This window comes from Nesoenas mayeri (assembly GCF_963082525.1).
Source record: "Nesoenas mayeri genome assembly, chromosome: 5".
NCBI lineage: Eukaryota > Metazoa > Chordata > Aves > Columbiformes > Columbidae > Nesoenas > Nesoenas mayeri.
In genome coordinates this window covers 27,834,764-27,861,968 of record NC_137548.1, presented here as the reverse complement: position 1 = coordinate 27,861,968, position 27,205 = coordinate 27,834,764, and the positions used below count along the sequence as shown (strand labels likewise).

At 39.5% G+C, this 27,205-nt stretch overlaps 1 protein-coding gene across 6 annotated transcripts in view; it reads left to right on the top strand.

Annotated features, from left to right (window-relative positions):
* The window catches only part of PRORP (protein only RNase P catalytic subunit), a 53,072-nt gene extending 26,195 nt beyond the window's left edge, over window positions 1-26,877 (top strand). For 4 of the 6 annotated variants that reach the window (XM_080344543.1, XM_080344542.1, XM_080344545.1 and 1 more), the window contains exons 6-8: window positions 22,920-23,068; window positions 24,516-24,711; window positions 26,386-26,877. In XM_080344543.1, coding sequence (XP_080200669.1) covers window positions 22,920-23,068; window positions 24,516-24,711; window positions 26,386-26,514 — 474 coding nt within the window. In that variant the 3' untranslated portion in view covers window positions 26,515-26,877. Of the gene's footprint in view, window positions 1-1,718; window positions 4,354-22,919; window positions 23,069-24,515; window positions 24,712-26,385 lie in introns of those variants that run through there. The other 2 variants (XM_080344546.1, XM_080344547.1) reach the window with 2 other exon arrangements.
* Window positions 26,878-27,205: the final 328 nt, after the last annotated feature.

The window sequence follows — 27,205 nt, the reverse complement described above, 5'->3', positions numbered from 1 at the left end:
TTTTCCACTTGGTGATTTGTAGAAGAATAATCCTGCTTTTTTACCAATACCTGGATTAGAGAATTCTTGGTATTCCCTTTTAGCATTTCACTAAGAAATAGCTTAAGTTGCTTTTTTTTTGTCAAGCAATCATTTACTTTAAATTAGGAATACTAAAGTAGCTATTCACATATATTCCAAAGCCAGAATTTACATTTTCACAGTCTTGAAATTAAAACTAAGTTGTAAATGAGCTTGATAATAAAGGAAGTAATTTACTTCTAGTAATTACAAGAAATATGTTTTTGTTCTAAGAACTGCTTTAAAACTATTCTTAAGAAGCAGGATATGCTTTCATATATGTAGATAAAAGCATCTGACCCAGGGAGATTAGATAAACTTGCTGAAAGATGTTTGAGAGCGGCAGTGAAGTTTCATGAGATATGGGCTCATGAAGAGGTACTTTCCTCACTGTGAAAACAGAAAAGGAAGATTACAAGTTGTCTGGATGGGATCAGGGAGGAAACGTTGATCGTCTGAGAAGAATCTCAGGCAGCATGTAGTGGCACAATGTTTTAAGATCTAGAAAGACAGATTTATGCTGCTAAAGAGGGGGAAGAGAAACTAATGTCCTTCCTCAGTGATTGTCTGTCCCAGTGCGGCAGCCTTGATTGGGATCCCAAATGGCCTGTGCAAGCTGGAGGCAATGGAGCACAGAGCCAGTCTGGTGGTTAAATACTGCTGGTTTCTGATCAGAAATCTGACTAGGAGGTATTAGCATACTGAGCAGCATAGGTTGCCTTTGAGCTCTTCCTTAGCTCCTGCTGTATTCAGAGGATTTCGGGGTCCATGATGCCAGGGAGCTTCAGAAGGGCTGTATGGAAGCATCAGCTTTCCATTTAGGTTGTTCCATATATGCACAGGTCAGATCTCTCTTGAATCCCAGGTATTTACAGAATAGAAGGATTTTTAGGAAGATCTGCCTTCCCTTCCTGCACAACAGAGCAGTAACTTGGGCTCACCCAATCTTACCTCCAGAAGAAGATTCTCTTAGCTAAAATTTACTTGTTCTCTGAGCTATGTTGTTGTTATTATTGCATTTTGTCATGCACAGAAAATGTTAATAATTGGAGCTTCTGCCAGCCAGCTTTTGCTGCTCCTGTTATCTAGATCCTGTTATTGAGCGTGTGGAGTCATTACATGAGGTAGGATGGACATGCTTGTTACTCCTGCCTTATACTTGTAGATATTCACTGGCTGGGTAGTCCCTTTTTTTGGCATGAGAAGTGTGTATTTGCACTCTAAGCAACAAAATAGCTCCTTCACTGCCCAAAAGAAATACTCTTTCAGACCTATGAACTACTAAAGACTTTTTCCTGTATTGACCTCTCTACTAATTGAAATACTTTAAAAATTATTTTTTATTATAGATGTCTTTATACAAGATTACAGTATTAACTATTCAGTTTACATTTTTTTTCCAAACGGAAACATTGTTTAAATGCGAGTTTGTGCTAGATGCTAGCAAATTCTGGTTTATTTCTTTGTGACTCTGAACTCCTGTGCTGTAACATGACAGGAAGGGACTGTATCTTTGTTCTTATTTTGGATAATTCTGACAAGAAGCATGTATTCCTGTTTTTCTTTTTTTTTCAAGATTGATAAAAACAGAAAGGGAAAAACAAAAAACAAAACAAACAAAAACCGCAAAGCAGAGCAATCTTTTCTTCTGTCTCCAGACCTTTCTTCTAGATGAGGGAAGAAGGCCACAGCAATCTCTGCATGTGTTGCTTTCCTGGTTACTGCTGTTGCTGCCGAGCAGTTGCCCATCTGTGAAAGTGCACTCTCTGAACACTCTCAGCTGTCCTTTGAGGGCTGGCACTGCCACCAGACATCCCCTTTTGGAGGCTGCTGTCCTCACGCCAGAGGCAGATGAACGGAAAAAGTGGAGTGGCAGGTCTGGGGCGTTCACAGCCTGGTTTGTTAAACCTTTCAAAGTACATAGGGAAACATAGTGTGGAATTGAGAGGATGGAGAGGAGAAATAAATGCAAGAGAAGCTGGAGACAGAGCACGAAGGATGGAAAAAAGCCAAGAGTGAAGGCCGCTGAGGTGACACTTTGGCTAGGACAGGGGGCTGGCTCATGTTGAAGGGAGACACGCTGTGACTCGTTAGTGACCTCTTCTGTTCGACTTGAGAGGTCATAACAGAGGAGCAGTATTTCCAAGGGCCTGTGTTACAAGCTGCCCAATCTGTGTTTTACTTGTCAAAAAGCTAAATTATTCTAAGTCTCTAAAGTTCCGCTAAAGACCAACTCTACCAAACTCTTATTCATATGATTGAAATAAGAAAACATTGATAAAATATTCCCTTCTTTTTCAAACACCCTAACATTTTGTAATTCCATTTAGGCATTCCTTGGGCATCTTGGGAAGGGGCTGGGTTGTGTGGATAAGGCATGAGTACCTTGAGGGATGAGAGGAGAAGAAAAAAAAGCAGAAGTTGAAAGAATGATTTTTACTCATTTAATCCTCGAAGTGTTCTGACATTCTGGAAAACTAGATATGTAACTTCCAGTAGCCCCAGGCAACTTCTGTCCTCACAGCCAGCATGCACTTAGCAGATCATGATGAATATTATTGACTTGGCAGATTTACAGGAATATTCTATGGCAATTTCTCTAGTATATGATCCTGTTGGTTTGTAATTACAATCCCCTTTTTTCCCAGGTTGGTTTTATACCAGCTCTGCTTCCTGGTACAAATCATCATGTGGCTTCATCAATTACTGACAAAAAGAGGAGGTAGCACAAGGGTGGGAATAAAGATTTTTGAGGGCTAGAGAATGGTAAGATTACCTGATTTGAAGGCACTGCACACACAGTGACTGCAAAACTGCAACACTGGACATTAGCCAGCACCTCCTTTCAACCCTTTTGCTTCCTTACTGCAGTGTTTTAAATTAGACATTAAGGTTGACTTGTAATTAAAAGATATTGAGTGGAAACTATTTTTGCTATGTAATCCAGACAATAGAAACAAACACCATAAAATCTAAAATCATTCAGTCTTTTAATTTTTTTTTTTCATTCTTCTGCTGTTTAAGACTGTACGTGATACATATTTGCCTTGATGAGTCAGTCACTGTACTGCAAACATGGTAGTTTATAAACAGAGATATCCTTGTAGTTTAAGTAAGCAAAGTTGATTCAGGCTGTATCATGACATTGAGGAAATCCTCCAGATGTATCTAATTACATAAATTCTTAGCCAGCACAATGACATTTGATACTCCCTGTCCTTTGCTGCCGTAACTCCCCATAGTGCCCCACCTTTCACCTTCTAAAGATCAAGAGAGGGAATTTCCACACGCTAATTGTCCAGTTCTCTTATTAAACACAAACTCTTACATAATTCTTTAATGTACTTTATCCTGTTTATCACCATTTTTTGTAGAAGTGTTCCTTGGAAGAGAGGGGGAATCCAAGTGCAAGCAGGATGTTGAGGCTCTGGAGCATCTGGCTTTGCTTGTGAGGGGGGGACTGAAGTAACTACAAAGAGCTGAGCCCCAGCTCCACCCGGACTGTGAAGGGCCGGGGTAGGGGCAAGAGAGGGGTGAGGGAGCACGCACAATTTAAAGAGTACTTTGCTATTTTTAATTTACACTGAGATTGGTATATAGTAAATGAGGTATGCAGCCAGCTCCCTTTTTGGCTGTGTCCAGCTGGTGTTAGATGTAACTGAAGATATATTTCAAGTGTGTGTTGGATCAAAGCTAACTCACAAATCCTTCTTCAAACAGTTTGGTAGTTGGGATCAGCTCTGCCCTAACTTTACCCTCTCTAATCCCTGTATTGAACTCGGACATCTAAAAGATTGATAAAATAGTTCCAGATTGAGCTACTTGAGGCTGACAGTGCACAAAGGAACAGTTTTTGCTCTTGGCAGATAGTTCAAAGTGGTTACTCCCAGACTTAATCAGCATTTCAGTAAATGGCCTACATACGTTCAGATAATTCCCCTGTAAACTTCAGTGGGGCTGTACAACAGCTGAGAAAGCTAGATCTTTGCTGTTCCCCTCCCATCCCATCCTGGTCTGGTGGCAGCAGCTGGCATGTCACCATGGTCACACCTGCCTGCAGTTGCAGCCTGCTCCTGCCAGCAAAGCCACCAGCCCGGCCCTCCTGCACCTCCTGCACTCTCAGGCTGCACAAAGCCCAGCCTGGGACTGCTGTAGCCAGGGTGCTCTGTGACAGGCGGAGGGGACAGGACATCCCTTGCAGCCAATTCTTGTCTGTTCCAGGGGAAAAGCAGCAGCCTTGTTGGGTGGAGGCTGCTCTCTGAATTGGGAAAAGGTTCTTTGACTAAATGAATTATGCGGTCACAAGTAGCGTAGTAATCATGTGTGAACAGATTATTGCATTTTGGTTTTCCATTTGTTAAATATTGTTAAAATAATATTTATCCAGGGGACTCAAAGTTTAAAACTAATATTCCAGTTTTAGTTACTCTAGTGTTCTGTAGTAGTTATTCCTGGACCCTCTGCCTTCTTTACCAGTATGGTAAAGAGTGGGTAGGGAGAGGTTGCAGCCTCGGAGGGAAAGCTGGGGGAAAAAGGTTTCACCAGGATAAGGGAGAACACCAGGATGTAGGATACTTTTCTTCAGGAAAATGGTGAACAGTCTTGTTAAATTTTTGAAAAAAAGTCCAACTGCAGCCACGTAATTGAAGAACCTTAATGAATTACGCTTTGCAAATTCAGCTCAGAACCATCGTTTTGGTATGTGTTTTATTCACATTTTCAAGGCTTGTTTTCCAAATATCAAGACAAAAGTAATATCTCTTAAAATGAAGTTGAAGTTAAAAAGAAGAAAACAGCGAAAAAGCAGGTCACCTACAACCCATCATTCTCTTGCATTAGTAACCCAAATCAACTTTGAAGCATCATTTTGTTTCTTTGAAATCTCTTCTCTTGTGCCTATAAATCCTCTTATGATTAAAAAAGTGCAGAAAAAAAGTATCAGAGCTTATAGTGTTTGGGGAAAACAGTAAATAAAACTTCTTCTTCAGAGTCCTGCTTTCTGAAAATTACCTCAAGGCCATGAAACACACAAAGAAATTAACACCTGTGCATACATTAATAGTTGACAAATAAATGTACTAATACACTCAGGTTTTCATGTGGTATTTTTTCCTGGTCTTCAAGTCTGTCTTAACTGTGCAACATGCATGTAAGAGATCAACTACACAATTAGTGAGACAGTGATACTTGATACAAAATATAAGCTCTACTGTAAGAGCAGTCCTGCAAAACAAACAGTTACTAATAAATTTGACCCCCCAAGAAAAAGTCATGCATAGAAGAGATTTTTTTTGTTCTTTGACTCATTTGGCAGCATCTGTGATTTGTTCAAGTACTTTGCTGTCTGTAAATGAAGCAAGAATTAAGTAGATCCATGAGTCATTCTCTGTTCAGAATCAATACATCCAACAGAGGTCTTATTTGTCATACTGTGACAGTTCATTAATTCTTCCTCCTACCAACTCTTGTCTTACCACTCAACAAAGCAGTCAGAAATGTGTTTGTTCATTTGCTCCCAGCATTTTCCATCCCCTTTTTTTTTCCCCCAATCTTCTAATGGTAGTCCAAGTTTGCATTTCCACTATCATGAAACATTTGTCCTATTGCTCAAGATTGGAGAGGTTTCTGTCTTTGCAACATGTGTTTCATTCTTTAGACCTGTACTTTTAATTTCCTTTAAGTATTGCACAAATCATAAAGATGAACTTTTTTGGTACTTTCACTGAAAAATCACATTCAGCCTCTGTGTAACATGATCTTAGAAGAGAAAGGAGCTCAAGCACTAAGGAATACCCTTGAAACTTCACCTATTCTTGGTGTTAGAGATGTGTGACTGGAACATTCAGCATTGCATTCGGCTCTCATCAGTTAATTTCTGGGCTTCCTTGAATATGTCAGACTGAGTCAAGTTCTTCTCCAAAGCCTCATGTAAGAGATTGATATTGGTATGCTGAAATCTTCCCACTTGCCTCCTATATTGGGGCCATCCTAAAATAGAATAGATCAAGCTCAAAAATTTCGATCACCAGATGCAGAGGAGCAAGTCTGCTCAGCTTCTTGGGAGAGGTGAAGGAGATGACTCTTTTGCCTGTGAAACCTGGGGGAAAGGCCTGGCCTGCAGGAATTCCTTCTCTCCTCGCAGTTGTTCTGAAACCTGATGTGGCTAAAAAAAAAGTGAAAGGGCATTTAACATATTCAACCAATCCACAGTAAGTGAAGGTGAGTGTGTCAGAGGTTCTAGAAGTCCTCCTGCAAGTGGTTGGCACGTGTGCTCCCACCAAGAAAACCCAGGTGTTGACTACGTACCGTGAGCCACCAAGTTTGGCCCTTCCCATAGGGATGTGCTCCGAAGTCCTTTGGTGATTCTGCAGCACTGGGAGGGGAGAGTAGGAGGTAGATAGGACTTCTTAAGAAAGGAAATAAAAAGTCAGACTGGTTGCCTGTGGATCCGGGGAAAGTTTCTTAAATTTTTTTTAGTTTCCCAACATTGTGAAATGAAGGGGAGACCTGGCAGGTTTCCCTGATCAAATGCCTCAATAGTTGACTCTAAGCAACTATTTTTCCTTTCAGAGGTTTCCAGTCTGATTTTGCATTTTGTGGTGAGAAGAATAGAGCAGCAGAAACTGAACATGTTATAAAATCTGACTATCAGGCATTTGGACAACTTTTCACTGTTGTTTCCTCCCAAAGTCGGATAATTCCTGGTGTTGCCTCCCCTTACTATTTGCAACCTCATTGCTGGCTATAAAACTGAATAAACCCCATGTGATTAATTAGCGATCTCTATCGGTTTCTGTCTGGTATTTACACTTTCTGCCTTTGCATTTGGTGATAGCAGCAAATCGAAAGGTACCTACAGGAGCACCCAAGCACACCTTTTTTTTTTTTAATGAGGGGAATTGCATCATATCTTTCGTAACAAGAATTCTTCTAATCACTAGGAATACAAGCCTGAAATTCAGCAGAATAGAATGAACATGCCTTGATGATTCATGTCCCAGTGAACATGGTAACTGTAGCAACAGGTTGTTTGTTGTATGTTACAGAGAAGCCCTGCTAAACTCTGGGTGATGAAGTCCAATGAAGGTGTCTTGTGAACTGCATGAGCCTCAGTCTTGCTGTTTTCACTTCTCCCTTAGAAACCACAAGATGAGTTTTCTTTGGGCAGCCCAACTGATTCACCTAATCATGGAATTGTTATCAGTGGGGCAATAAGAGCTGTGCTGGGCCTCCAAATCGCAAACGTGGTCTTTAGGGAACTGAATGGAAAGTCTCCATAATAGCGAGAGACTATAGTGCTATTAAGATACGGGAAGCAGGCCAGAAAATGTGAATGTTGAGTTAACATAGGCCAGTTCTGTAGAAGAATAAATATTAGATTTAAGCCTGAGAAATACTGTTTTTTAGTGTCACCCTAAAGATAATGTAGATAAAATCCTCAGAACAACGATTGCATTCATTTATGTACATCTGGATTTATTTCTGCATTTTGAAAAGCAATCAATTTTTGGTTCACATTTGGCTTTTATATCCAATATGCTATTTTTTAGTAAAACTAGGAAAGAAAACATATTTGGAAGCTGTATTATCTGAAGGAGAGAAAGTACAATGAAACAAAAGCGTGAACTGCATTTGGATTTGCTTACGAAGTTATGAAAACCTAAATTTTTGAGCAGAAGATTACTCCCAGGGATTTCAGTATATTGGCATGCTGATTAATGATCCAGTATCCATTAAACTGCATTTGATGTTTTTTCTCTAGTTGTATTCTACTTGTAGAGCAAGAGTGGAAGAGACATTTATATATAGGTAATTAAATATATTTAAATTGAGGTTATAAAATTATTATAACCTGCAGCAAAGCTTAAAACCAAACTAAAAGTGATTTTATTTTTCTAATCTTAGACTTGTAGAAAGTCGAGAACAATTGTCCACCACTTTTAGTCTTAAGTCTCTTTATAAACTGATTGTTTCATATTGTCTGGAATATGGAAATGGGAACTCCTGTTTGAATCTAGGAGACCAGTTTCACCAGCACTAAAATTCCATGCAGGGAACACAATCACTTTGGCGGTATGCTTGCTTCAAACCAGTTCACAAGATTTTCTCTTTCAAACTGAACTTCTGAAAAATTCTAAGAACTCTTCTTATCGAAAATACTGTTGCCCATTTCAGGTGACCTCTTGCATCAAACACTTATTAAGAAAGCTTCACCTTTTTCCAGTACTGATTTTGTACATTAGGAGCAGAGGTGACAGGCAAAGGACTGTCCCTATTCTGTCTTTTACTTATTTTATTTATGGGAATGTTTGCGCAGTTCCTCCAAACAGGGGAGGGAGAAGAAGGCAGGGCAAAAAAAAAGTAAAAATAAAATTCAGACTTATGCCGTGATCTATGGTCTGAATCTAAATTACATCAAATTAGATTAAACCTATATGTTTACCTGTAAAGAATAGGTCTCATTCAAATACTTGTCACTTCTCTGTAGGCTGCTACCAGAACTAGGCCATAAGTGGAGTCAGTTTCTAGAAATGACAAGAAATGTTTATCCTCTTTGCTATGAAAAAGATAAGAGCATTGTGTTGTTTCAAACCACAGTGTCTAACCTGTCTAATCAAGACAGAGGTCAGAAGTGGAGTGGACGATCCTAGGGTCTCTTCCAACCAAAATGATTCTATGATGATTCCGGTTGTTACAGTCTCCCAGATTGCATTGCTGATTTAGGAACTTCTGAGTGAAGAAGTTACATCCTGACTAGCACGTTTAATTGCCATTGATGGAGTTTTCTTTGATTAATGTATTTAATTACCTTCCCAGCTTATTTTTGCCTTTGGTTTTCAAGCCATCCTGGCGCAATGAGTCTTGAAGTTCTACAGGATCTGATAATGCATGTGCTTTTGTTTGTTTTAAACCTGTTGTCTGTTAGTTTTGTATGATGGCCTCTGCTGCTTGTGCTGAGAAATGGTGAATAGTCCCCATTAGCACTTTCCAGCTAACTTGCCATTTTACAGACCTTCTCAAATAACCAGCATATATTCTTTTTGTAAATTGTCTGGAATAAAAAACTTTCATACAATTATGCAAGATGGGTATCACACAGATTTTTGTTTCTTTTTCATTTTTAACTACATTCCTTTCTTGATAGGATCTTTGTTCTACTTGAGTGTGTATGATGACATTCAGGCCTACTGTTGAGCTAAAGAGCAGACCCCTCCAGTTGGGCTCAGGAGACCAGCATTTTATTGTGTAATGGTTGATCTCCTGCGTGACTGTGAGCAGTTCAGTTTGAAGTATCCTGGTCTTATAGGTTACCTGTAGTTAATGTAACAAATCAAAGTTTCCTGTAGATTTTAAACTGTTTTTAAAAATGTATTCTTATTTGTCGTAGAATAAAAATTCCTAATGAGCTGTATTTTCCCCTTATTTAAGAATAAGAGATGGGATGGATATACAATTAAAAAAAAATAAAAAATATATAATTAATTTCACCTCAGAAAGGTTTGGGAGTTGGCGTGTGCCACTGCAGCAATGTGTTGCAGTCTCCATGGCTGATGGCTGGTGTGGCTCTGCTGTGGTTAAATTACAACACAGCAACAGAGAGAGCAGGAGCATGGAGCAGTGACTGGGCATCATCTGTCTGAATCCCCACCACCAATGCAATCCAGACATCATCTGGAATAGTACAAAATGTGAAATGCCTAGAAGCCTTGCAAGCATGTCTATTAATGCTTCTAATCAGACCTGATCTATGCATAAAAAATGTAATTAAGCTATTATCATACATGCTGGGACTTGTACATTATTTCACTTCTTCTTGTCATGTGAGGAACAGCAGTGATACAGTGAGAATACCAGTACCAAGAACATAACATGAAAGCTATGGATACCTTTGCTGCTGCTGTTCTTCAAATTTTCAGGGAAAAAACCCCAACCCACAGGCTGATTTCTAGCACAGGCAGTGCTAGTCTGCAAGGGCTCTTCCTTTGTTATACAGAAAGAACTCTGGGAAATAAGGGGATTTTGGGGATTTCTTCTAGAAAAGTCATAGCAATGTGACCCAAGCTGAAATAAACTGCAGAGAAGGTCTTGAGTTGCAGTATCTCCTGCAAATGAGTCTTGTATGTGCTGGGTCACCTCATGTGCACGTCATGCTGGTGCAGCAGGTCAGTGGTCAGTGCTGCAGGGTGGATACGGTCATCCCTATCTCCATGTGTGAAGCAAAAAAACTTTCCTTGGTACTTCCAGAAACTCTCAGCATTTTTCCTTATTTGCTCCTTAACCTGATGTCCCCTGTTGCCTACATGATTTAATGTTTTTAGATCTTCTGGATTTTTATTTTTCTAAATAATAGAGAATGAAGTGAAAACCGAAGACTGTATATACGTATTTACTTATTAGTAGCCATGGTGCTTTTATACAATACAAATCTTCACTCTCCATCTTCCTAGAAAGATGCCTACCTCGAGATCTTAAAAATACGTCATCGAAAAACATTAGATAAAGAAATAACCATATAAAGCATTGTTTGTTTTAGAGTTCTCCTTTTTATGTGCATCTCCATCAAATAATGGTTCATATTCTCTATACTATAACTATTATTTCCAAAAATTATTTTTTAAATCCCTTTGAATGCTTAATCTCTGGCATTGTACCTACTGCCGTGTCTCATTAGTAGGAAAGCTTCCTCTTTTTGAGAAATTCTCTATTTCAAATCATTTACATATTTCATAGTAATCTTTGTAAGTATCTGCCGGTTTTTCCTTCCATGCAGGGATACTAGCTTGTGATGCTGTTTTTTCCGGATTTATTATTCACCATTCAGTTCTTTAATGATCCAAATAGTTCTTCTCACAGTTCTAGCTGGAAATACGTGTTAAAGTTATAATGAGTCGGGTGAGTCAGAAGCTAAAGAGGTTGTCAAAATTATATAAACATCATAAACTCTATTTTCCAACCAATTTTATGAATTATTAACTGATACTTCTGTCTGATTTTTCCAAATAATTTCTACCATTTCCAGCTGCCGCATTGTCCCATCCTTACACAATGTTTTCTGTAGTGACTGTTAAAACTGGACCTGTGGTTCTGTCATATTGATGATACCATCTTACCTCTTATGTAAATCACAAATTAAGTGATGCTTGTGTATTCAGCCATTTACCTGCTCACTTCTATGACTGCCAAAAAGGAAGCAGTACGTTGGCAGTACTATTTCTTCTGCCTCTAGTGTTTTGAATCTTTTTGGGTCTTGAGCTCTTAAGGAGTCACATTGACATGACACCGTGCACAAACTGCGTGCATTGTGTGCCATAAACGCTCTGGCAGAAGTTGAATGCCAGTTCAGTTCCATTGGGTCTGTGGAGTTGTTCCTTACAGGTGGTATATCCAGGTGGGGAGGTCAACCTTGCTGATGCCCTCTCTCCTTGTTTATTTCCTAATGGTGTGATATTTGGGTAAACTAGGTAGTGCTTACACTATACCCTGAAAAAAAAAAGTTACTAGTATGGTGTGCAGGTGCTTATTAAAGCTGTGGTTCATTTGAATTTGAGCTTCTACATTCGGTGCACGTTTGAGGAAAGCACAGTGGAAGACAGGTATTCCTTCAGTACTACCTATAATACCTGACTGACTGATTGATTGATTGATTGATTGATTGAATGACTGAATGACTGATTGATACAAATTTTCTTCCACCACAGCAATAAGCTGCCACACACTGAGTAAATAAAATGAAGTAGTTGTAAGGGCTGCAAGCAGGTAGTCATAAAGCAGAACCAGTCAGTCTTAATGCTGTTGATTTACCCTGCTCCTTATTTGGAGTAGTTATTCTGGGCTTGTCTAAAGTTTATGTCGCTACACTGCATTCAGCAGCTGAAGTAATTTACATGATATCCCTGTAAAACATTGCACTGTACTGTTTAAATCCATTTATGTATGATGGCCGTAAGTCTCAATAGTTAAAGTAAGTGGCTTAAGTAAAAGAATTGGAGGCTTTTGACATTCTCACTTCTCCTTGGTAATACGTATCTTCATACTTGAGTGCCTTGCAGGGTGAAAAGCTCTGTCTTTCCATTGAATGGGCATCCCAAAATGGGCTTTCAGAAACACAAATGCTATAGGTTAGGGATTTTTCTCATCCCACTCACTCTCATTTCCACAAGCCCATTCACTCTGCCAGCCTAGCTAACATAAGCAATAATATGACACAGAGTTTTAACCCTTAGCTATCTGATAATTTGATAAGCAAAATAGTTCTGAAATTATAGCTCCCTCTTGCACTTGAGCACTGCTGTTTGGTCCTGGGTGCCCCAGGGCTGTTAGGTGGGTCTCTGCATTCTGTCCACGGAAATGGTCAAAGCAGGAGAAGATGCAACAGAATTCCTCAAATGTGCTGGCTGGTATGGTCATATACAGATATCTGGAAAACATAATGCTGAGTCCCCAAAGCGAAATTTGCTTAGAAAAGATAGATCCTTTTATGAAAGAAGAGGTGGGTGGTTCTTACTTGGCTTCTGTTGTCTGAGCTGTTCTGGTGGTCATATTTTCATATTCTCAAGCTTATTTAACTTGTCTACAGGGGAAAAAAAAAAGACTAAGTAGACAAAGATTTTCACATAGTTGTTCCCAGGAGGTGGAGCTTTTAGACAAATGCCAAATATCATCCATAATTAATTTGTAGGAGCTGACAATATTATCTGTTTGTCAAATTGCTGTATCTTATCTCCTGAGCTAAAGAAAAATACTTTAGACATTGGCCTGCCCAGTGTCCAGCTCTTGAGTACTGCAGACTATTATCAGTAAACTTATATTAAAAGCACTGGAGTAAATTAGATCTTGTGGATTGTAGCTATTGTGGGGGGCTTTCAGACCTTCACTGCCTAGGATCTCCAGATAGGTATTGTCTGCAGTATTACTAATAGTAAAACGGCCTGAGTCTGCAGTGATGGACAAAGTTAATGACTGTGTTAAGAAAAACAGTGCTGACCCATAGGTTACGTTCACTTGTGATACTGCATCAGATCTTTGGGGATTTTGCAGGAACAGTGTGTCACTTCCCAGGGTGTGCAGCCTTCATCCAAATGAGACAGTTGAACCTTTGCCTCATGGGACTGGCGGTGCAAGGTGTAGTGGTGTCTATGAAAGTCCCTGAAGTTTTCTCCAGCCTGGGAAATACCAGTTATACTCTTACCACTATTAAACAGATCCCTTCCTTGGTCCCTCCTTGCTCAAAGCCTTAGTGCATGGTCAACCCAGGGTAGGTGGGCCTGACTGACCACACAGCTGCTCTTTCCACCTCACCACCTTTGTGCTTTCCTTTGCTTCTGCTGATTTTTGTCCTGTTGAAGAGCATTTCGTATGTTCTATTTCATATTAAACAAATTTTTCATGTTTCTGACCTTAAAAGAGAAATCACTACTCACTTGAGTAGTGTTTGTTAATATATTTATTTAAGAGCTGCAAAATTTTTCTTATTGGAGCAATTGTTTTTGAAGGTAACCCCTGTATCTCTGAATAGTAATCTGTAGCAGGCAGCTGGAAAATAGTACTAATGAAAAACAGAAGAAAAGCAGCATGAAGATTATTCTAGATGTTTGCTGCGTGTTGTAGTTCAATTATTTTTTTCAACTGCAAGTAATGGATTTACCAATGGGTCTCCTTGGTTATCGTGTCATTCTACCTGGATGTTAAGCCTGTTGACCTGTGAGCATAGAAATAGCCTATGCAGAAGCATATGTCTAATGTGCCTTGAACAGCATCGTGCCTGTGCCTTCTACAAGAGTCATGTCCCCAGCTGCTGTGGCACCTTTCCTCAAAGATCAAAAGTACCGTCTGGGACTTTTTGAACCACAGATTGGAGAGGGGGGAAAACACTGAACATCAGACGAGGTCAGTGACGCTGTGCAGACATCTGCATGGGACAGCGGTGAGAGCTAAAATATTGGTATCTTTTAAACTGTCAGTTTCAGTCTTACAAAGCCGATTTCAGTCCTGCACCAAGTTATTTCCTATCTATGGAAAGGATCAGTCAAGCTTGTGCTTTCATTTTCATAACACCCCATCACCACTGCTGCCACTATCACCCAGAGATCCTGTTCACATTTTGGATTTTCAGTACTTAAATATAACTTACGACCCACACCGTGAAAATCTAAGACTGGCACAGCTGCATTTACTTCACAAATGTTCCTTTCTAGTAGCTACTTTTTACATTCTTTCTAAAATGATAAATGATAAGAGAAACTCTCTTATGGCCTTAATTGTTCTTCTGAAGCCTATACAAAAATAAGTAAAACCTCATGCCTTTTCATTTTTATGTAACTTGCTTCCTCATGAATATAAAGATTAAATACATAGTGCTTAGTGCAGTGGAGCAACGTGTAGTGATCAATAAGCAAATACTGCTGAAGAAACAGCAGTGCAAGTAGAAAGAAGATGCTTAAGATAGCTCTGGATTTTAAAAAAAGTATTTCAGAGAAGACCAGAAACAGGGAAACATCTTTGCCCTTTTACATTACTCAAGAAGGGAGGATATTCAGAAAAATTCAAATTAATGAAAGGAAATATCTTACCACCAGTCCACAATTAAAACATGAAACTTAGAGCTGCTGGGACTGGGCTCTAGTTAATTGTGAGCTGAACATTCCCCAGTTGCTGCCTTATCAAAATGCTACTTTGGATTACATATTCACCCTATCTTTTTGCCTACTTTGTAATTGCTGGGCCGACATCGAGGGGCTGGCTTGCATGTTTAAAGTAACATTCTAATTTTTGTAAGTGATTGGGAAAGAAAATTGTATTTTAGCTGGTTAACAAACTTTTGGATTGAGAAACTTGACTGGCACTGCAGTGACTTACAAAATTCAACTTCCAAAAATGCTGTTATGCAACTGAAGAATGTTTGTTTGTCCACGTATTTCTTGAATTGTTGTCAGAGTCAGAAAAGATTTCCTGGGTTTTTTTTCTATAATATTCAGCAATTCCCCAACTGTCCATCTCTTTTTCAGCCATCATTTCCAGAGTTCTTGGCATTGTTCATTTAATAACATGCTATGTTAGCTACTGTTACTACTAATTTTTGTATCTTTATTCATGTTGACATCTATTAATCTAAAGATCATGATGATAAAAATACTACCATTCAAAAGGCGTGATGTTCAAAAAATATGAGCAAGAATGGTCACACTAAAAGGTTTGTCAGGTGTAAGGTTTGTCAGAGTGGCTGAGATCTTTTAAAAGTGACAATCCATTCTGAAAAGCCAGACTCCAAAAAGCCAGTGGCAGCTCCACCTGATCATCCCGCTCCTGCCTCCCCATCCTTCACATCATACACACAATTTAAATTCTGTGTTTAAATTGTGTATATATTTCTTTGGTCTCTGCATGCCTTCCACCTCGATTCTGTTAATTCTCCTAAGACATACTGCTTCACTGTCCATCAAATCACTACTTGTCGTGCCTTTTGGGAACAAGAAAGAGCACAATATGGCCATAATTAGACTATATGTTAGAAAATATCTGTTTCAAAACCTTTTTTTTTTCTTACATGGCTCTCTGCTGGGAAGGATAGGGACCTGTCCCTATCTTCATGTTGCACAGGAGAAATTCATAACAGGATTTCCAAACCTAAAGTTAATTTACAAAGGTTTGGTTTGTGTTGTGCGGTTCTCTGGGCTGGTCAGTAGAATAAAAAAATGTGTGGCTTGTTTGAAATTGGAAATTTTACCTACAGTTTATAATATAGCAGAATATAATGTCAGAGCATATTGACACACGTTACTTCTACATTCAGATCAGTTTCAGAGCTTATCTTGAGCAGGTTGCACCTTCAGTTGAAATCAAGTAGAGTTGTAATTAAAGACATCTCCATTACTGGCATAATTGCCAGGGTACCATGAATACAGGAAAAAATGAATTACGCTATCGCTTCTGTACCTGACCTGAAGCTGTTCACAGTTACTCTGCTTTACTCTCCCCACTACCCAGGATTCAAGAGGGGTTGTTACCTTGGCCACAGTCCCTGGAGTGTCCTTGTAGGCCATTTTGACCTACCTGGAAGCAATATCTCTACATTCATCCTGTGCTGCCCTTGAGCCAAGTTCTGCGTCAGTGGGAACACGGACTGTGCGGGAGCACCGGGTGTCTCAGTACGCAGCCGGTCTGGACCTGGCTGCAGAAGCATCCTCAGGATGCCTGGGAGAAAAACTTACTCTGCAAGCAGCTGAGCTGTGTTTAGGCGTCTCCTCGTCTGAGCAGACTGAGGCTACTATATCATCCTCAATCTATATTAAATCAACTTGGATTTACTTTTCCTACTCAAGCAATAATCTGCCTTTGATTAATATAGTGGACAGTGAAGTCAAGAGCAAAAGCTGGCATCTAAAAATAAACTGCAAATTTTAATGAATTGTGATAAGGAGTTAAGACGTATCTGTAGTGAATGCGTCAAGAGAGGATAAGTCAATTCTAAGTGTTGAGTCAATGCAGACAGGTTAAAACATGTTAAATGTAGTGTGATTGCTATCAGTGATGGTAAAGTCCTGTCACTGGTAGAGTTTTGCATGATGATGTATGTGTTGCGTCAATCTAAATAGTTGTATTGTAACACAGGATACAAATATTCCCAACATTACTGTTTCTGCAGTATTGCAGAGATCCCCAGTATTGTAAGGGGTGTTTCCCAGGAGTTAACTTTTGGCTGTCTCAAGAGCATAAAGTAAACCAGGCTGATGAAGCTTCGTGACGGTCACTGACTCATCCATCACTGCTTTCCCTGCCAAGTAGCTCTCCCTTGCTAGTCAGGGGCAGGTGATCCGTAGGGGCTCAATAAATGTCTATGCTGTTCCTGCATTTGCATAAAGAGGACTTGTTGATTAATGTACACTGTGTCATCAGTAAAACTGTAGATAATATAAGAAGCAGCTTCTATTATGTTTGCTGCTGTGATAACCATATTGGATCTGCTTTGGTGAAATTGCCAGGCTTAGTAAGAAAGTTCAGCCTGTCTTGCAAGCAGCTCGCTCACCTTCCCTGGGCAATTGTCCATGCCATGGGAGGAAGCTCTGGCTTCCCATCGTGTCTCTTTCCTGGTATTGTACTAAAGTAGGTTTTCTGAGCTTCTTTGTCTACAATATGTAAAAAGGGAACTGAAAATGATGAAACTGTAAGTCCACTAAATGTGATGATGGCGGGAATTGATTCCTTGCAGGCCTTTGCAGAGAATGCTTGTGCTCAGCCCCACCTGACAATATTTATGGCAGCTCTTTACCTGTGGCCAGTGTCGAGGTTTCCTCTGGAGTTTCATAGCTGCCATGGTGGGTGGGAAGGCACAACAGCAACAGGTGAAAATAGCAATAATAGAGCAGTTTGGTGCTGTTATTAGCAGATTTCTGATTGGAGGTATGTTTTGCTTTTAAATGGCAGTTAGTGAAATCAAATGTTCAGAAAATAGCAAATACAATTTATTAACAACAATTCAAACTTTTTTGTGTGTGATTACTTCTTCATGCTGTACCTGTATACAAGTGAGACACATTTTGCGGAGTCAGTGCATGGTGTGCCTCCCGGCAGCGGTGTTCAGGGGTTTCCCGTCTGACAAAGGGGAAACCACTGGGAGTGCCCAAGGAGAAGGGCTGCCCTATGGCAAGCAAACCTTTGGACTGGGACACGTGGCACAGCGTGATCTAGTGACCAGCCTGGGTGACTGGCGGTGAAGCCTTGGGAAATCTGTGTTTTGCTCTGCTCATACTTCCTTGTATGTGGTAATCAATCTGTCTTCCTTGTGCTCCATTATGCACTTGTGTAAAATGGAGATGTAATTATGCATTTACTTCATAATGCTGTTGTGTAATTTAAAGAATGAGGATTAATCTTGCAGTGTGACAGGGATTCCCTGTTTTACCAGCTTAACCCCTATGTTTGATCCCCATTAAATCGTGCAGAATTGTAAATGTGGGTTACTGCAAAACTTATTTCCAGGAATTTGTATAGAAAAGTTTCCTTCTGATGGGAAGCTGTTAGTATTTATTCTTACCTGAAAAGTGGTTCTTTTAAGGTATAACTTGCTGATTTTTAACATGTAAAACTACCAGTTACAGCATTTGTAGTTGCTACATTTCATATTTGCAAAGCTCAGGCTTTTTTACATGGTATGAGGAGTTCACCATCAGCATTATCCCGCGGAGCATGCATTCTCTGTCCTACTGTTCTGCCTCCCCACCTCTTTTCTCTCTGGCTCCGCTGATCCAGAAGTTCCTGCCCTGGTGTGTGAGCGCAGTTGTGATTATGCTCTGATCTGGTTGGCAACATGGCCCAACAAATAGATTATATCAGCACAACAGAGAGAAAAAAAAGAAAAAAAGGTGCACAGTGGTAGGAGGGCAGCAGCTTGGTGGTGGAGGGGAAATTCCATAAAATGGCATTGCTGCAAAACCAAAAAAGAACTCATTTACGTGTCGGGAAATAGCTCATATCTCTGGGACTGTCCCAAGGAAAGATAAATATACACGCTCAGTCAAAGTACTGTACAAGTGTGCTGCTTCTTCACTGATAGACAGATTAGGGTGCAGAAATCAAGAATTAGAACATGCACACTGGCTACATACATCCATTTTATTATGGATTTTTTTTTTTAAAGTAGAAAAATTATTAGCAGTGTGCTTACAAGAACCACATTGGGAGATATTTGATATGTTTGTGAACAGCTGGTCTTGACTCTTCCATTGATCTGTGTGTAGTTTCATACCTTGTGGCTGCAACCTGGCTCCCTCGGAGTCGTTTGCTGAAGTGCTGTGAACACACAATTTTTTGCATTGTAAGTAAAATGTTAAGTTTTAGGAGAAGCTTGAGAAAGATCTAATTAAACACAGACTGGAACAGCGTGAGAATAATTTAAATGTAACTGATAAATGATGAGAGGGATTACAAGCCCATAATATTCAGCAGGTGCTAATGAGCACAAGTTCCTTGGAGAAGGATCTAGTGATCTCCACAAACAGGTGATTAAAATGTCTGTGTAGGTCAGAAAGAAACATGGATCATGGTGTACCCTGTCAGAGGAAAAGAAAATAAGACTGAATGCAGTAGCAGTTATCTATTAAATCCAGGAGTAATTCTAGTGCCTTGTTGTGCGACCAGTGATTTCTGCAGAAGAGCAGCGGTTCACAACTTGCTGCTACTCTGCCTCAGCCACATCTTGCTATGTGAAATGAAGCAGCCAGTCTAACCATGTTTATTTTCTCTTCTCTGCAAAATGGCATCTTATAATTCCTGTTTTCGGTTATATATTTTTATATACTCTGCTGTCCAAGTTTGAACGATAATAATATTCATAAAAGGTTGTTCTTTTGCTCATTTTCTAATCCTCATTCTCAAGAAAATTGATAGCATAGGGAATGTGTGTTTTATATGTTTTAATGTTTTATACAGATTGCCTTTTGAACAGATTATCCAACTGAGCATCTGATGTTTGCTGCCTGAATGTGGGAACATTCAAAGGGTGCATTTGCATAGAGCTTATTCCATATAGCGTATTTATATTGTGTAGTGGCAGGTAACAATAATTTTTAGATAACTTTTGGAAATACTGGATTAATAAAACATTCATGTCTTTTTAAGTGAGAGATCACTACTGCTGTTTTTTTGTTAAAAGTATTATGTTCAGTTTCCTCTATGACTAAAACAAGTGTTAACTGTGTGTCTAATGTCTTCCTTTCTTGAGAAGCAGTCAGGTGTGGGAGTAACATACTTAGGAAACCCCCCTTGTAAGTTCTGTGACTCTCTGTAGCCCACCCCTGTTAAATGCCCGAGCCTAAAATGAGATCGAATGCTCTGTAGTAAAGTTGCATCAGGCAAGGGAGTGTGCAGAACAAAACTATTTTTATCTTTTAGAGGCAAAAATAATTTCAATCTTCTGTGTTTTAGTTGTGTAAGTAAAGGTTAACCTTTGTGGTAAGTAGAGGACAGTGTGCTGTTATGCAAGCAGGACTTTCTAAATTTTACAATGGTGATTCCCGTTAATTTTATTATGATTTAAGCCTGAGTCTTTCCATTGCAAAACTGTACCTAATTTATACCAACCCCTGAATTTTTTCCCAGAAGCACTTCATACTAGAGAACCTCATACGCTAATAACATGTAGGAGAAGAAAGTCCATATGACTAACAGGTACAATGTGACACTATTTATAACCTTCAGAAAGACTTAAGGGAGCTGGGTCCAAGCCCGTTAAGCTTTTTATAAACTTGGGAATATCCCAAACTGACCAATCTGTATCTGGAAATCCAGCTGCCTTTGTGTTGAACCATAGCGTTTCCTGGTTTTATTTGGGGTAAACTCCAGCAGTTCACATAACAGCAATTCTTTGCAGTACCACTAATGCAGCTGCATTCCCGGGACTCTTTAACTCATAGTCTGCTTCTAGGAGTTGTTTCTTTTATTGTTCCAGTGGGAATCTCTTGCTGCCAAGTTTTTTATTTTAGATGTTGTGGAATCAGTTTCTGGAGTGTTATTTGAAAAAATTTTTGAACTTTTCTTTTTTCCACATGGCCTTCTGCTAACCTTCCCTTAATACAGCAAAACGTTAGGCAAGAAGAGAAAGTATTTTCATTTTCAATTTGTAAGGAGTTGCTTAAGTTACTCATGGTTGATATTTCTTCACTGTTGACTTCTCTACATGAAAATGTGTATGAACATAGTAGGTAGATTCCTAACTTTTACTAAGTTTGATGAACTCAGCTTAACAAACTTCGTTCTCCTTTGGTATTTGTATCCAGCTATTTGCAGGATGGGGCCAGTGAATGAGAACTAGAAAATAAATGTGACTATAAACAAGTAAAATCAATGAGCCAGTTTTCACTGCCCAGAGGAGACATTTTAAAAAGAAATGTCAATACTGAATAACTGAACTTTGTTTTTTCAATTTTTAATAACCTCATAATTTAATAATCAAATAAATTATGTGACATAAACAAAAATATATGTTATTACTTAATATAGTTACTCGGAAAGCTTTCTGGTAAGATAAAAATGGCTTTTGTTTGTATCTTTCAATTCCGTGCTCCAGTAAGAGTTCTGAAATGTATCTCCAAAGATTCAGGACATGCAATGGAGAGAATGCCATTTTTATTTTTACCTGCCATTGTATAGGCAGAAACTATTACATCTGGCCTTTTCCTGCTCACATGATGTCCTGTTTGTTTTAACCATGGAAAAGTAGATGTATGCATGTAGGGAAATAGCCGATGTACAGCATGATCTCAGGAAGCAGGAAGCCAGTTTCAGTAGGTGCTGTTAGGCTCTTGTGCTTTGCCTGAACACTGAGATCCTATGGCACCATGAAAAGAGAGTCAATATTGGTAACAGCAGCTTATAGGTCAACAGTTCAAATTAATGTAGAAAATCTTCTGGCCTTCTCTCTCAAATCCTCAGATCCAGATTTGTGGCACACTGACTTGGATGCATCCGCAGGCCCTGTGCTGAGCAGGGTGGTCCCAGCTGCCTCCCCTCACCACCTCCAGTGCTGCTTTCCCATCAGTCATCGCCTTTGACTCAGGCCTGTCAGTTGTGTGGCCACAAGCTCAACCCTGCAAAAATACTTTATTTGCTGGATCAGTGAGCTCGTAGGTAGTCGTGACATTGTTAGATCTGATGCAAGAGAAGTAGTGGGAATGTGCAGTTGAGAGAAGATTGAGCAGTACCACCCCTTTCCACCGCTACTTGCAGGTAGAACAACCAAATGCATTGCAAAATTGTACCCAAGAGTTAGAAGAACAATTCTTTCTAGCCCCTGAAACAAAAGATAATGATAACAATTTTAAGAATCACAAACAGGAAGGAAAGGAAAGAGCAAGAGGACAAAGGCAATTAGAGGTGTTACAGGGAGAAGACGTAACAGGGAAGAGAGGTTAGAGAAATACCAGGGGATTGTATATTGACAACTAATGGCAGTAAATGCAGGTAAAAATGAGGAAGCGCCTTTCCCTGAAGGTCGAGCGTACCATCCTTGGCCTTCAAACACGATGCTTCAGTCTCAAGAAAGAGTTCTTCTCTCTTTCTGGACAGAACTGAAATGCTATTGCTTTGTGAGCAGTCCACAGCAATATCCTGGGTGCTGAAAGCCAGAACCTTCCCCACTTGTGAGCTCTCTGTGGGGGAAGTGGGGAGGGAAAGCCAAGGCCGGTGCCAGTCCTGAGAAGCATTTATTGCTGAGCAGGCACAGCCCAAAGCAGCTGGTGAAAGGTCCATCTGAAGAGAAACTGGCGTAGCAGTGAACTTGCTACCCCAGGATGTCGGTTCGTTAAGTGGGAGGCGAGTCTGGATGTGGCTTTCATAAACCTTCATCCTGAGGTCACAGACTGCCTCTCACCGCCGCTGGCTTCTCCTCCCAGGGCAGCCAGATCACATGTAGTTCTGTAATTTGGACAATAGGTGGGGCTGGAAAAGCAGTGTGGGTCCTCTGATACCAACAAAGGCTTCAGCACCGAATCATTTCAAAAAGTAGGTATTACTTAAATCCCCATGTGATTCGGTTCCCTGAGCTGACTCTGAAATTCTGAAATCTCCTTACAACTCTTCCTGAGTTCGTTCATGTCACTCAAGCTGCAGGAGCTGGGAGAGGTTTATAATAGCAATGTATTTTCTGTGTGTTTGACAGCAGCTTCCTACAATGAATTGTTTGGGTTATTTTTCTTTGTCACTAGGGAGTTAAATTAGTTATATGCTTAATTCATGTTGCAGTTAAGAACTGTGGGAAATAAGGGTATGCTAGAAGTCCCACTATTTGAGACACAGATGTGAAAGCGTTTCCTGTCAGTCTGTTTTTACAGCTAAAAAAATCTTTGCGTTTCCTTTGTTTTCTGCAGCTATTTGAAGCTGTCAACTGCCTGGCAAAAGGGAATGCTCGATTGCTTGTGCTGGGCCGCAAACACATGCTGAGTAACTCTTCAAATTGGAAAAGAGAGGTTATGAAGGAAATGCAGAATAAGGCAGACTTCTTCTTTGCTGAAAATATGTAAGTTTAAGAAAATGGCCAAATGTAATGGAGATGAACACTTGATTTATGTGCATTTTAAATCAGTATAAACAGCTGCAGTTTTTGGTACCATTACTAGTATCTCCCATGCTGTGTGTGTGAAAGAGAAACATATCACTTGCTGTACTTGCTTCAAAAAATAATACATATTAAAGTTGTATCATGAAGAATTTCATCACTTAGCATCATGTTGTAGGGTTTATTAGGATTTATAACTCAAAACCACTGCCAAGGCGATAGTGGCCTGAACTATCAGAATACCTGATAGCATCAGTGCACATCATGGTCTGCTGTGTCAGCCCTGCATGGGGGAGATGAATTTTGTGCCTGGCCAGTGTTGTTTGGTAGCCCAGGAGTGTGGAGGGTCTGGAGCGCTGACTTCCTTGCTGCTTGTGGAGGAGAATATTTCTGTGAATGGAAATGGACCCTCTGCCTCTCTAATTTAAGAAGCACGACCCCCTTGCTCTTGCCCAGTCAAACCTGTCCTTGTCTCTAACTTGCCTCTTCCTCAGTGTCCCCTCTACTTGCCCTGCTTTCCTCCTGCAATGAGTCTCAGTTCCCTTCGCTTCCAGCTCCACCTGGTCTTCATCCAAGTTGGGCACTGTTGATCCGTCACCCATCTCTGCTGTTTCTTCTGTGATTCAAATTCCCTGAACTTCCCTGAACAGCTAATCCAAGTCCCTTCTGTCTGGCTTCTTGTTTCAGATGTGTTCTCCTTCATCCCCTCTCTGCTTCTGGCTGTTGTTCTCTTTGCTGTTGAATCACGTTGCTTTCTTTCCTGCTATCTGAGCACTGACAGAGGAGACACTGTTACTGCAGTGGAAATCCTACCTGATCTTGTCTCTTGCATTTTACTATTACAGTAATCCACAGCAATCAAAAAGTGGTTTCAAGCAAAGTTCTGCTCAGCTTCTCCAGTTATAGGGTATCTCATGCCCTATTTCCCCTAAAATTGTTTCAGTTTAATAGCCAAATATATTTTCCAAATAATCATAGTACCTTTTGCAAGTATATTTACAAATAAAGGCAAAGATTCACAGATTGGTGCTGTTGCCTGCATTACATTTTATTATCAGTTGTGATGATTGTTTATATTCCAACAAAGTTTTGGAGGTACCTTATGAGTTTTAGCAGTTCTGTTCCACATAGCACTTTTAAGTTATGTGGCAAAAGATTATATTGTTGTATTACCAGATTGTGATAGGAGGAAAGAATGCTCTGTGTAGCATGCAATTAATTTTCATTGCACTCTAACTTTTGGTGCCCTGTGATAAGCAGAAGTTCTTTATTCTACCAGGGAACTAGAGTAGTGATGGGAATTTTCAGTGTTGCTGATGAATAAATCTCAGATCAACATTTGATTAATTTCCTGCAACCACTTCCTGCCTTGTGAACAACATCTGTCTTTTGCATTTGTTTTGTTCAGCTCTGAGGACGATACCTTCTTGTTATATGCCACTCTTCGATCGGGCAAGCATTGCAAGTTTGTTACTAGAGACTTCCTCCGGGATCACAAGGCTTGTCTTTCCGACAGTGTGACGCGTCAGCTGTTCCGTAAGTGGCAGCGTGGACACCAAATAGTGATTTCCTCTTCTGGAGAAGGAAAGCGTTTAAAATTTTTGGTAAGTTTTCTGCTACATTCAGAAAGCACACAGAGCATATTCATTAAAGATACACAATTTCGAACTCTGGAAGCTAAAAGATTCTTGTGTCAGTCTAAGAAACGGATTTGTACCAATGGCTTCAAAACTCTGATGCTTACTGAAAATTCACTGTATTCACAAAGCATACCACAAACATGAAAATAGTCAGAAAGACAAGAAATGCTGCCTAAATGTTTAAAATCTAAATGTAAGTGCTTGTTTCTATATACGAATCTTTCCATTACTGTAAAACATAAGTGCCAATATTTTTTCATTTACTTTGAACTTTGAAATACCTTATTCTCCCCTCTATCACTGTTATAAAATATTGTGCTTCTAATTGTACAATAGAATTTATTCCGTCTTTATTTTAAAGAAGCAGGAAAACACAGGAATGTCTGTATTCACTCTAACATTAGCCTAACATATGTATAAAATTTCATGAAGGAAAGCCCAGAACACTCAGGTATATAGTCAGTATTCAGCTGCAGAAATTGCAGTCTTCCAAGCATAGTATCATCTTATAGCAGAATATTACTCTTATTGTCTAGGAGACATGTATGCTTGAGAGCCATGAACAGTACATTAACAGGAGTGCAGCTGGTTTAAGATTTTTCTAGGGAAAAATTCATCATGTTGACATTCCATATCAGCAGGTTTTTTGTTATCCGTTTGCATTGTTATTGCCTGCTGATTGAAATTGTAAAATAATATTCACCATTACAAACAGATCGTAGAGACACAGGCTTATAAGAACAATGGCCTTTCCTTCAGTGTTGCCATATCTACATTACTTTTTATGGAACCAAATAATGCAGGTAGGGCTACCTGAGTAACACAGCTTTACCTACACTTTGTTTCTTTCTTTTGTACAAAAGGGCTACTAATTTTCACATCTTAATTCCCATACATGTGATTTGGATGACTGACACTCCCAGTCATAGCTGTCTTCTAGGTTATTTTGGAAGCTGTCAGAGGTCAGTAGACATCCAAGACTGTACATGCAGAGTGACAGTATGTTCTGAGAACCGTAACTGCCAACCAGTTGTGTTGCTGTTGTATTTGTGTTATGTACGTTGAGTTAGGATACCTGAAACATAATAGACCAGAAAAATAGTTTATTATATTTGCTCAACTAGATGCTCTTGAAAGTGTTAGCGATAAACCCATTCCTTACATCCTCCTCAGCACAGAGCAAGTCAGCTCTGTAAAGAGGTACACTGGAAGAACAAACACAAGATGTCATTAATGTCATTAAATCCTATCAGTTCAAGCCTATGAACTCCACATCCTGAGTTAATTTCCATATGATATAATTTAACTGAACAGAAAAACAATCATTTTGCTATTTCTAGAAATTGAATGCATTATGTTTAAATTATTATTAGCTGGTGGAGACTGAAGACATGATTTTAACCATTTATAATAACTCCTAGACCTCCAAATACTAAAAGATGTTTTAGTTCTTCCTCCAGTACTAAAATTTAGAATTTGTTTGGTGTAAGGAAATAAATCAGAGTTGTTAGAAATCTCCATAGGTTCATCACTTTAAGGTAAGTGTTGGAAGTTATAACTACCTATAACTGGTATTTTAGTAATATATTGTATTTAGTAATATCTAAAGAAATGGTTTTATCTGTCTTTATCCAACAGCCTGCTTTGCGTTATGATTGTGTGGTACAGACTACAGGTGATACATGGCACATCCCCTATAAAGACACTTTTGACGAAAAATATCCATATGAAGTACCAAGAAAATGGCTCTGCATTCAACAGAAGTGATGAAGAATGTAATTCTACAAGCTGAAGCCACTTTTTTATTTTAAATCACTGTTGCTGACTAGCAGAACGCAGCAGTACAATTATGGGGTTAATGTGTGAGGCCCTATCACTAAAGAAAATTCAGTAACTGCGTTTTGTCAAAATCATTCCTGCAGTAAATCGGTTAACATCGGTGGTGGTCCAGCAGGGATGAATTAGGTCCATTATTTCCATCTTTACAGGCGATTTCTGTACCCTCTTAATGTGATTTGTCTCAAGATGATTTGAATTAAAACTTGGTTTTCCCTCTTGAAATTTCAGGGGCATTGGTTTGTTTGTTAGTTTTTTTCTCAAGCTTTTAATTTACACTGACATTCATAAATTCCGTACTTCCAAGAAATTAAGCAGGACTTTCCAAATACCTTGACAATGGGCAGGCTGACTTTGCAACAGTGTCACACAATGTCTGTAGCAAATAAATGGAGCTGATGGGGCCAAATGGTATGTTTACCATTGGCAGACACACGTAGCCCTAATACTTCCTCACACTAAACAGAATTGATTTGATCACACAGAATGCAAAAGTTTTGTTGTAGCAACATATATTGAGAGTTTGATTGGAAGAATTAGTAAAAAATGAGTGGGATATTGTGTGGCTCTTTCACATTCTAAAATTTGTTGCTTCTGACAGGGTTTCATGTCATTGGAACTG